This window comes from Branchiostoma floridae, chromosome 12, assembly GCF_000003815.2.
Source record: "Branchiostoma floridae strain S238N-H82 chromosome 12, Bfl_VNyyK, whole genome shotgun sequence".
Taxonomy (NCBI): Eukaryota; Metazoa; Chordata; class Leptocardii; order Amphioxiformes; family Branchiostomatidae; genus Branchiostoma; species Branchiostoma floridae.
Genome location: NC_049990.1, coordinates 20,679,294 through 20,692,160, shown reverse-complemented (window position 1 = coordinate 20,692,160; position 12,867 = coordinate 20,679,294). Strand labels below are relative to the sequence as shown.

At 39.0% G+C, this 12,867-nt stretch overlaps 1 protein-coding gene across 1 annotated transcript in view; it reads right to left on the bottom strand.

The window, feature by feature from the left end:
- The window catches only part of LOC118426866 (peripheral plasma membrane protein CASK-like), a gene marked incomplete at its 3' end in the record, with an annotated part of 193,626 nt that overhangs the window by 161,722 nt on the left and 19,037 nt on the right, over positions 1–12,867 (bottom strand). The window contains 1 exon segment of the mRNA XM_035836431.1: positions 4,317–4,429. Within this exon segment, the coding sequence (XP_035692324.1) occupies positions 4,317–4,429 (113 nt within the window).

Genomic DNA, 12,867 nt, shown 5'->3' with positions numbered 1-12,867 from the left:
TGTCTACCTGTCATCATTACTGTCATCAATCATACAAGTACAGACGTCATATCATAAACAAGTCCATTATGGTAGATACGGAAACTTTTGCAGCTGAAATAATAGGCGAGTAGAAACAGCCTCCTGGCTCCCAGCAATCGAACCTGGGTTTGCCAGTTCATAACCATAGCCGCCATGACAAAAGGTCCAGAACTTTTGAAATGGTTTGGTGGTGCATTGTTACACAGCATTATTTGTGGAGATCTCTCCAACGTGAATTCACGATACCGCAAAAAGGTACTACCCTAGATCCTTTGTATGACTTCTGTACTGTATAATTGCCTCAACCACCAATTTAGGATACTGCGAAATCCTTCTTTTTCTTCCTACCTCGAAATAAAACCATCAAAGTAAAAGTAAATGAATCTACAGTATTGTAAATGCATCTAAATTAGCGGGGATTTAATTTCTCGGTAGCGGGAAAAGGGACTTTTCGCAGTGGTTTTAAGTTTGCGGTAGCACAAGGCACTGTAGTCTCTTACTGCCGTGGAAAAATGTTGCTAGTTTGCGGTGAAGCGGCCACCGCGAAAACCGCGGCCATTAAACCACCTCGAAAGTTTTTGCATTTACAGTACTTTAACTGGGGAATAAGAGAAGCTATAAACATCAACAATCAGTGAACCCTAAAGCACCTTTGACTCCAAGCTCAGTACAGTGTAAAGAACATGCACATAATGGCCACCCTTCACTGCATATTACTGTACGTAGACTGAAATATCACTCTAGGCTATTTTCAATTTCAAACAGTACCGAGTCTGGAAGGAATACCTTTCCATTCACAAGACAGGGCTTGAAATTCATTTTTGGGATTAGGTATACACTGGTGCACCCAGCTTAAAGAATTGGGTGCACCAAAAAATTTTTGGGTGCACCACTTGAATTTAAGTAATAATGATAAAACTTACATGTAGTTACAAGCTATCGAATTCTTATACAAGTACCATGAGAGACATTTTTACTATCTTTCTAACACTTAGATGTCAAGAATATGATTTATACTAGTATACTTGATATCTTTACATACATAAACCTAAGAAAATATTTGGGTGCACAGCTCCAATTTTGGGTGCACCTGGGTGCACATGCACCCAGTATTTCGAGCCCTGCAAGATCATAGAACCCTTTTAACTGGTTGTTGTTGATGCATATCACTGAACATACTATAAAGGAAGCGCTCCATACTCAAAATGCCATTTTGATATCTCTTTCCGACAAGCCATTATTTCATTGTTGTCAGAAGGAAACTTACTTCGCATTCGTTGTGGTTCAGAAAAGCTTCTATTCAGCATTTATATCTATTCTAAATCCTACATATAATAGCAGCCACAATGTTACCAGCTAGCAGTATAATAGCACATAAGCATGCATGAACGTGCATGACTAGGGCTATGGAACAGGGTCTTTGATGAGCAAGATTTTCTCTAAGAGGGTCCGCATGGGGGGTCCTAACAACGATTTACGCTGAATTCAGGAGAACCCCCTACATATTACGCTAAATCAAAGAAGGCAATTACGCTAAATTTCGTCGCCTCGCTACGATTTACGGAGATAAGATGGTTTTCCCTACGAATTACGGGAAATTAAATAGGCTGCCTACGCCTGACGTAAAAGAGCATGCAGACCCTCCTCTAAGAGGATTCCGACATTGTCCAGTGGTCTTACAGAGAATACCACAAGAAAGGCTGCTCTGTATTTGATCGTTAATCGACTTGAACCTCCGAACCATTTTTGAGATATCGAAATGGCGCGCTGAAGAACAAATACTTTTGAGATACGTGAGCGCTGCGTACAGGAACAAATACTTCAAGATATCAAAAAAAAGAACAAATACTGCATCAAGAGTGTGTGCACTGTGTGAGATATAGCTATACCAAGAATAACAAGCTTAGAGTAATCATACTGTAAAACTTGGCATGTTCACAGCGGGTTTGCTTTAGTGTTTTTTTCTGTGACCACTTAATGACATATTAATGACACCATAAATATGTCTTCATGTAGCTCGAATTATTGTTTGTATTAAAAAAACTGTTCCAACCACGAATTTGGAAAACATGGCAAGAAAAACATTTTCCCACCAACTCCCGAGGTAAAACCAAGTTGCAAATATAAATGAACTTACAGTATTATTGTCTGAAACAGCCATATCAAATCATAAAGAACTAACTATATGTCCTGTTTATATACCTGAAATTCAACATTCAAGAATAAGTTGTACATTCTTGCACTGCTCGCTGGATACAGTAGAAAGACATAGCCTATCATTTGTCTCTCTGTTGTTTGCGGTTTCTAGAGGAATCTACGGTAAAGTTATGATCTTTATTAAGGAAAGTCGAGTCAAGTTTCAAACAGAAAGTTTGCAACTCCTAACTATCGTCTTCAGCTACCTTTATTTGAAGTACCATCTAACAAATAAGTCCTTTGATGGACCCTAAAACAGTGAATGTACGGGGCCCACCAGAATTTTATGACCACGCATCCAGCTCTAAATTGGGTAAGAGCAATTCAGGTAGGAACCGATGCTGTAAAATCCTCGTCATTATCACAAATTTAGCAGTAAAACCCCCACCATTTGGCATATTAAAACTGCTTTATCAAATGCTAATGTGAGGTTTTGATGGGGACTATCTAAAGGGATGGGCACTTTGGGAGTTATGGTCTACCTATCATGCTATCTCATGGTGGGTAATGGACACCAGAACCAGCCACCGGTAAACTTGACCACCAGTTAAACCACATGTACATGGATGGCTATTAAGGCTCGGAGGATGTGCTCGCAGTAAGGCTTGGTAAAGTGACCAATGCCTGGATGTGAGCATAAAAATCAGCATATACCATGCAAACGGAAAGGCAGAAGTCAATTTGCTAAATGAAAGATAATTCCAGGGAATTTTCTTGTATTACAGAAAGACCAATGCATTTTCGTATGATATGAGGAAAGCAAAAAGACATATCATTTTATTACATAGCCAAGTTCTCTACAAAATTTCATTAGGGAACTAAACATCCATATTACTGGACATGTACATTTATGAGTATAGTTTATAGCAATTATACCAATGTTTTGGCCATCATCCTAGATAAAGAAAATTTCTAAACTAAGATGAAAATCTGCTCTAAAATAGATGGTTCCAAAAATAGCAAATGTAGTGCACCAGCAAAAATGGAAAAGTCTAATAATTATTGTACATACTATAAATGAAGAAATGTTCACGGTGGTTTTATGTTCACGGTTTTTGCGGTGGCCAATTCACCGCAAACTTAAAACCACCGCGAACTTAAAACCACCACAAACACTTTTTCCATCAAAGTTTTTGACTACAGTCTATGACGCTACAGCAAAGTTAGAACCACCGCGAAAACTCCATTTTCTGCAAAAGTACAACCCCGTGAAGTTAAACGCATTTACAGTAATCTGTGCTACATCAGCAAAAATGGACTAGTCCGAATCCATACCCCACTAAAGCCTCGCACATAAGTTGCCCAGCGAGAGTAATAAATGGTTTCATACATCTCTTGAATGGGTCCTAACAGCCTTTTGGATGTACTGAGTTTTACTGTTAACAGCCATTAGGGGATGGTGGGTGATACAGATGACAACTTCAATCATAAAAGAGTTTGGAATGATACAGTAGGTTTTGTGGGCGAGGATCACTACCCAGGATGCATTGCAATGTGTCAAATGTCAAATTCATCTACAGTATATGTAGATGGAGGTTATACATCCAGCTAAAAAGATACACAATATAGAAGTTACTCAATCAACTGATCAGGTCCAAATAAATGTGTCCGCAGGTGTCCGAATGTAATTCAAAACCTACGCGACTTTTGCGTTCATGATGACAATTTGCAATTCTGGATAACTGTAACAGTGGTGTTCAAGGACTGCTAAACCGAAGACGCCTAACGGCTTAAGCCTTTTGGCCGAACGGTTTGCACGTTCGATTTGTGATCCGGCTGCCCGGGTTCGGCGCGGGTTCGAATCCCGGGAGTCGGGATGTTGTTTCTTTCTGTTCTACTCGCCCCTCTGGTTCTTTCATAACCATAAAATTAGAAACCGTTTCAGATCCACCTCGTTTGGAGGTTTATATCCAAAACAGAGCATTCATTATGACAAATTTATCCATACAGCTTGCCAAACAGATAGTACCGTTTCATTTTTTGCATCATGAACAGGGCCTAATATATATATCTTTCTTCGGTAATTATCCACTACTTTTTGTCATCGACAGTCTACTGTAAATTGGGAAATTTTTAGCAAAACAGATGTGTTACAATACCTTCTGTGCTGAGGCCTGGACTGGAGGTAAACTTTGCCACATCCACAATTTTCACAGCAAACTGCTGTCCGCTCTCTCGGTGGATGCATCGCCGCACAACGCTGAACGGTCCCCTGAAACAGACGAATAAGTTACGCTTTCAGTACCATTTTCTTCAAAACTTTGCGTTGACCTTTATCATACATTTATCTTTAAAGAAGCTAAATACAGTAGCAATATGGCACAATCTGAAAATTGATATCTTACTACATCTACAGAGACTATTACTACATCTACAGAGACTACTACTTACTGTAAATGCATTTAATTTCGCGGGGATTTAATTTCGCGGTAGAGGGAAAAGGGACTTTTCGCGGTGGATTTAAGTTCGCGGTAACACCATAGACTGCAGTCTAATACCCTATTTATAGAAAAATGTTCGCGGTGGTTTTAAATTCGCGGTGAAGCCGTCACCGCGAAAACCGCGAACATTAATCCACCGCGAACATTTCTGCATTTACAGTACTAATATGAACTGTAACAGGTTCAACTTCTTCTTGCTTTTCATTTTAAGACAGTTGTAAACATAAGGGCAGATGTAATCAATAATAGTAATACACGATTCATCTAGTTGCATAAGGAATAATATGAATTTTTCTGTATTTCCTAATGGAGGAAATTAGGGAACATATCATAACGCGTAACACGAGAATCCTTCACCATCGCAGACAAATGTTAATACCTTCAAATGACTAGATAAATCGTCAAAGCAATTACATTACAGTCCTAGTTGATTAGTACCAACGTAATTACATTTAGCAGTTTGCTCCCATCACCGCCTACATTTGTACAACAAATGTCTGTACAGTCGTATCAAGGTGAGATGTCGATACAGTAGGAAATATGGAGGTGGGCCTGCAATACGAAGATAAGACGCTTTATTGGTATGACTTCTCCCCGATGTCGGTGCTATCTAATAATAACACTTAAAGCTGTTGGGAAGTCAGACCTCATAAAACAACTGCATTGTAATCGATATCTCACGTCTTGTAAGCTACCCGGTAGGTATGACTGGACAGAACACGATAAATGCCTTCGGTTTCTGACTTTTTGAACGAAAAGTTTCAAACAGGATAACGACAGAAATATTCTACCATATCAAAAATGGTGTTATCAAAAGTCTCCTCAACAATTGGATACTTGGAATTTTTGAGGACTTGAGGCATTACTTGAGATGCATTCGATTATTACCAGGGATTCTTAATCTTATATGACTGTCAAAAGCAGTTACTCAAGCAACTGGATATGATTTTGGAAACGGTCAGACAATGTCTTTCATCTGGAGAGATCTATTGGAGAGCAGTTATTATATCTTAGTCGGAGAGCACTTATGTGGATATTGGGAATTATCATTAGAATAAATGACCTTACACCTAGTGCTATGAACATATTTCACAGTGATGCAAACCAGCATTTGTAGCCTACTGCCTCCAAACATCTGCTTGGACTTTCGAGTTGGACATGAGATCCTAAAAATCTGCTGCGGTCACGGAAAGGAAGACACTGCCTTACCACTGATCCCCTGTCCACAGTAATACGAAACTAATAACTCTAACACCATGCAAGAAAATCCTACCCCAACCTCTCTGAACCATTCCCTATCTCCTCAACCCAGCAGGGCTATAAAAGATGTTAGATTCTTTAAATACTGCGGATATGGAAGATAAGATAGCAACTCATCACCTTTAGTGTCAACCGCTGGGAGCACTCATCCGAAGAACTTAAGACCAAAAAGTGTCACCGGAGCTTATCTAAGGGCAGTGTATTACTCCGCAGAGAGAAACAAAATAGGATGCCACGACCAAGTGATGACAATTTGCCAAGACCTACTAGTGTAAGGCAAGTACTTAGTATGTGGCGCTGTGGGACTATATAACTAAGTAGACGTCCAACTCTTGGCTGATAACACTTGGACTGTTGGACATTATGAAAAAAGGGTGGAAAGGAGATGGTTTAGGAATAGTTGTCTTGTCAGAGTACCCAATATTGTAATCTGTGCTCTTAATTTTTCTTCAGCCCCTTTTAGAATCATATTTATTGGCAGAATAAAAACACAGAGATAGTAAGGAAAAAATATGTACAAGCCAATTGCAAAACAGTCAAAATTGACACTCTTATATTGACAATTGGCATATCTTGTAATTATCTAAAGATACTACAGATTATTTAACGCAAGTTCACCCTTTTCTGCATCTACAGTCCAGTGACTTGAGATCCCTAAATATCATGTTTTTAAAAGCAACGGACATAGGTTAACCCACAAATAAGGGTAACCTAACATTACAGAAGATGAGATACTAAAAATCTGCTTATGTTTCAAATTCTCTATAGCACAATTCAAAGCTAGACATCAAACTGACATCACGTAATACCAATAACGTCAGTGATTTTTCTCTTGCGTAGGTCTATACCACTGATGATCAATATCATACGGCGGAGTAATTTCAGCTGGCATTTTCCTCCTGATCCTGTCCAATCATGACAGACCCCCTCTCCCAGATAACGACCGTACAACCGATGGGTTTTTGTCCTCGCGGGAATCGGATTTTTGTCCGAAATCACCTGACCACACCATTAATATTTCACTACCTGCAACGGTAACGGCTTTACGAGCGCCTTGACTTCGCCGGTATAATTCCCAACATAATTTCGCTCTCCCGGCATCGTAAATAGAGAGGCACGCAAAGACAGTAAAAACGAGAGAATTTCACTGCTCGTTTTGCTTTGATGACCTGTTTATGGATATTAATAAACCATGTTTCCATCCGATCGAATTGCTCAGAATGATCCTTTTACCCCTACGGCTACACATTATAATGCTGCAAAATTTGATGTAGATCACAAAATATTGAATGATGTGATAAATCTTGGTATATCTACCATCGATGTTGGAGGGCAGGTAACCCTATAACCATTAGATATCCTCAGACAAATTGGTTTTTAAGTACATAATTCTACTGAAATTCCAATTTGGTCACGACCTTGATCTTAGGGTCCTTTGACATTGAAATTGGTCTGGGAAAGACATTTAGAGTGTAGACAATGTAACAGACCAATTAACCTACATATGGTAGTAAAATTATTGCAGGGGGAGGGGGGCGTGTATGTTACAGAATAATCAAGTCAGTAGTAGTAATAGTAGCCTACTGTAGTATTCTTTAGAATTATCAGGATATTTATGTACATTTCGTACGTTATGTTGTGACAATGCATATGCACGTAACGGTCATAATACTAGGCCTCAACGTTTTTAATCTTTATCATGGAAGCTCATCTGTGTGGGTAATAATCATATTATAAGTAGAATGCTAAACTTTATTCTAACACAAAAGTACACATGGATCTAATTTTCAACGACCACTGTCGCCTTCTTCGGTATCAATACTGATTTTTTTAATCTGCTGTCCCAAAATTTGCCCCCCCCCCAAAAAAAAATTGTCATTGTCCCGATGTGTGCATGCATGTAGTAGAATTCTAAATCCTTCAAAACATTATTTCCTGCATTTTGAGGAGTAAATTTTGTGGAACTTGGGAAACGAAAATGGAACAACCCCTTCCAAGAGCCCCCCTCCCCCTATAAAGGTGACTGCAAAAATGACTCCTGAGTCACGGTAGATAGAAGTTTTACAGCCAATAAAACCCACATTATTACGGAAATATTTCTAAGACCTGGTGGAAAACACGCTTAGATTTTACAATGGGGTGTCCATAATCAAGAACACGGTGTTGTAAAATGGTACATTAATACTGGGGTAAGCAAATAAATAGCCAACGCGAAATCAGTGCACCTGGAATTTTATTGAACAGCCAAATCGCAGTAACCATTTTAGTCTTTAAAATAACATCAAATCTATAAAGCAGATGCATAATTTTATACTAGAATCAAATGGTACAATTTTGTGTTAGAGTCTTTGCTCATAAACTTGCTCTTGATCCAATTTTTCTATACAAAATTACTCAGAATTGTCACAAGACAAATAGTAGAAAATTCCTAGAAAATCCAGTAGTGTAGAAATAATCAATGCTTAAGTCAATAATCAATGTAACGTTCCATTCCTTATAGTTGTGCGGCTGTGGTAGATTTGAAACACAAATCCACAGGGAGAGATTGATGGGGTCAACCTAAAGAGGGGGCCGGGCCATAAATCGCCTCTGTTGGGAGAATTATCGGGATTCTGATTTGCAACACAACGGAATGGGAAGGTCGCGTCTCGGGAGAAATCCGCGAAATAAACACAGTAAATACTCCTTATTGGAAAAGTCATTAACGTGGCATCACCGCTCCTACTCTCCATACCATCAGCGCAGACGAATAGCGTCCCAGCGATAAGACGGGACCTAAAATCGAAGCGGGGTTTTTCTAGCGAGGCGGTAATGTCCTTGTTATGGTGGTAGCGGGTCTAGGGTAAGCTGTTTTATTTATGAAGCTGGTGGGGTCACTCGCGGGGAAGCGCACAGCTGCGATTACTGTGGTTGAACGCACCATCAAAGACCTGGAAGGCACATAACATATGCGCTGTATGGTAGGGGGGATGAAATTCTTCTCGGGATGAAGCAGCCTCGAAAGGGGAAAAAATGACGGCTTACTCGGCGGTTGAAACATGCGCCATAAAACTGATCATTAGTCGGTGCGGCTGATGGAATAGATGCATGATAGGGAGGCGCGGTCCATACGTCTTGTGGCGACACCCGGTAACCGGAAGACGGGCCATCCGTTTTAAGGTGACAGTAGCCAAGAGAGAGGTATACAGAAACTGGTACAAGGCTCGAAATACTTTTCTTCCTCATCTGGTATGCAAGGAACAATCAAAATTACCAACACCTGACAAATTTTACCACCTGTTTTCTTTTCCCTCTTACTCATTAAAAAAAGAGCATTTGAGGGTTTTTTTCTGCTACTAGCTTTCTAAATCTTATAATGACAAACCGACCGTTGCTAAACCCATACAAAACTACTTTTTCCCCATTACCAACAAGCGAGAAGAAGCTGAACTTCTATGTTAGACTAGGTCTATGATACTATTATGTATGTTTTGTCTCTGTTGTGAACTGTATAAAAATGTACGATAAAGGTCTTCATGTAGTCATATAATCTGCTGTATAACATGATACATTTACAAAGAATTGAAAGCTACTGGCTATACATGTTTATCATTTAAAAATCAAAATTTGTTTTATCATACTTTCAAAGGCTAGCACAGGTAAGGTGCAAGTAGACATCAGAAATACCTGCACGGCTCCAATTTTACAACTGAATAAAGAAACACTACACCTCATTCTCCTCACTCTATGATTTTCAGATTTGCCCCTTACTGAGCATAACCTATACTTCAACCCTGCAAGTTTCAACTCCAATCTTCCTAATTGAAATCACAGAAACCTCGGGGACTGCTGAATCAATTACACTTCACAGGGCAATGCAATAACCCTGGGAGTCAAAGATGTAATAAGTTGTTAATAACTTCTTACCTACGAGACCATGTCCACAAGAGGATTCATTACAATACAACTTCAAGGTAACGTTAGTTCGCCTTTATCCGTTGGGTAACCTATATCCGTTGCTTTTTAAAAACAGGGTATGTAGGCACATCAAGTCGAAGGGTGGTAGTTTTAACCTACAATATCCTGAAAATATTGCAATTTGAAACTGACGTCTGCCAACGTGATATCCCCAAGTACCCTGTTTTTAAAAGCAACGGATATAGGTTACCCAATGGATAAAGGTGAACTATCGTTACTACATAATATATCCATTGAAGATATTTCGTAAAGATTTCAAACCTTCAAAATCTAGGTTGCATTATCTTTGATAAAATTTTGCATAAAACTCTATACCAGTGTTCAAGCGAGCCTGAAATTTTTTTTCCGTCCCTGGATTTTCATTGGAAATCCTGTTGAAGGTGCAACGATTCTAGGGGGGTCCGGGGCATGCTCACTGGAAAAATTTTGAAATCTAGACCCTCTGAAATGCAATTTGTTCTATTTTGAGGGAAAAATTTTGCTCATAGACCAAGCTTGGTTCAATTAGCATCTTTACATGCTGATTTTGTCCATCACAGAGGACGGAACGGGCAAAATTTTTGTCCATCCCCAGCGTTAAAATTTAGTCAAAGGACGGAAGGACGGATGCTAGCAGCAGCTATAACCCTGCTTTATGCTATTGATGATATTGTGTATGGGAAAGTACACAGCATTTACCCACAAGTTGCCTCTTCAGCGAAACCCCATTGATTTACATGCAGTTCCCTGTAGACATGCCTGATGAATTATGACATGGACTGAAGGCTACCAGAGGGACGTAGAAACACAGTTCAAGCTATTCATCAGTCCTTACCTTTGTAGGTGTATTTTCGAGTTCTAAATATAATGCTACTTCACCTTTATCCGTGGGGTGACCTTTATCCGTTGTCTTTAAAAACAGCACATTTACAAGTATTTAGTCTGCGGACAGTGATATCAAATTTGCAATATTTTCAAAATGTTACGATTTGAAACCACCGTCCGTCGACTTCATATCCCTAAATAAGTTTTTTTCTTACAAACAACGAATATAGGTATTACCCTCGATAAAGGTGAACCAGCGCTACTAAAAAAACCAAAGGATTTTAGTGTGGGTTTCGCACAAAACACTGGTATTCAAACTAGTTAAATTTTTCTCAACATTACCTTTGAAATATTTATAATTTCAAACATGTCAAAACACTCTAAATCATGAAATGTTTCTGGGAGTCACTTCTATACTGAAAAGTAAAACTCATTCGCACCTGCCAAGCACAGGCATTCGCAATGTGTTGCTACTATTGTTTCAAGAATTGCGAATTCAAAGATACCGCAAACTCTTGCCGTTAACCTAGCCATGAAATTCAAGTGCAATGAAGTTACATTAATTCATTTCAAAGTACAGGATACATAAAACTAGTTCGTGAAACTCTATTATGTGATTACTTTCTAGTGTAGGTTGATTTAAAAACTTACAACACTTTTGTTTGACAAGCCTTTTTCCATGGTTTGAAATAGGTTTATAGTATTAACAAAGAGGCAACTGTTGTTCCCATTAAGAAAGAATACAGTAACCATGTTGTAAGATAGCCAAGTACTTGGGTCAACAAGATGCAAATATAAGTGTTATGACAAAACCACAAGTACTTTGTTTTTCTTTCACCCTGGCAAAGCACCAAAAATCTCTCATGTGCTAGTATCACTTTTCAAATTGCAATGTACTGTAACTTCATTTACATTCGCAGTGTTATTATTTGCAGTTGAAGGAAAAAAGAGGTTTTTGCACTTGTTTTTGCACTTGTGGCAGAAACAATTATGTAGTACTTTAATCTTACAAAAGAGACATAACTGCGGCATAATGAACTTGAGTTGAAAGACACTGCGAAAATAAAACCAGAACAAAAGTATCAAGATTTGCGGTAGAAACAAATGTTCACACACAGCTTTGAGTTAATCCAATCTTCCAAGCTTCTGTGGGAAGAAAATAATCAGTGGGTAGAAATTCATCTCTTTCATGGCTGAAGGAGATACACCAAGCAGGCTCTGGACAAGGAGGAATATTTCCATAGGGATTTAGTGGAAATTAGTGTTGCTTGGCCATTTTCTTGATTGCTAAGCTATGAACCTAAACCCTTCAGAGTTTTAAAGAGGGCCTGCATGGGGGGTACCAAAAATGCTTTATGCCAAATTCAGAAAGGGTGAATTTTTCCACAGAAATTTAGGGGAAATCAGTGTTGCTTGGCCGTTTTTTTGATTGCTAAGTTATGAACCTCAACCCTTCAGAGAGTCTTATGAGGGTCTGCATGGGGGGTCTCAATAATTCTTAATGCTAAATTCAGAAAGGGCATTTAAGAATTTCACTAAATCCAGAAATCAACAGCTATTACTTTCCGCAAAATTTATATTTGAGTCCTTCATTCTGAGAGGCTACGAATGAAGAAATTTCAAACATAATTGAAATTTCGATATCAGAAAATGTTTATCATGTCCATACATTAAGAGAATGACATTTTGTATGTTAAAATTCTTCTGTGAACTTTTGCTGGGCTACCCCCAAGAGAAAACATCTGTAAAATTTGTAGCGTCCCTAACGTTGTACATATACACCACATGTCTGGAAAGTTTATACAATTCCGTGGTGTACACAGTGTGGTAGGTGATAAGCAATGGTGATGGCGTGTTGCCATAGCAACCCTATTAGCACAGGTGGGGGTCAAGACAAAAGAGGTCTGAACAATGTGTAAAAGTCGTCTGATTTAAGTGCCAATCATCTGGAAAGGATGATGGCCAGGGTCTTCTGAGGAGGAGCATTTTCATTTCATGGCTGGACGAGTTTACAACTTCTATTAGAGCTTTGGGTCATCATTCAACACGGCAGGTGGGGGAGGGGGGCAAACCCGCAAGTCAGAATAACAGATGGTCCTGTACAGAAAGCTTGTCTTATTTCAGAGAGTATGATAGATAGTTCAGTGTGTGGAGGAAACATAAGGGATCGTGTCCAGAATACGACAAT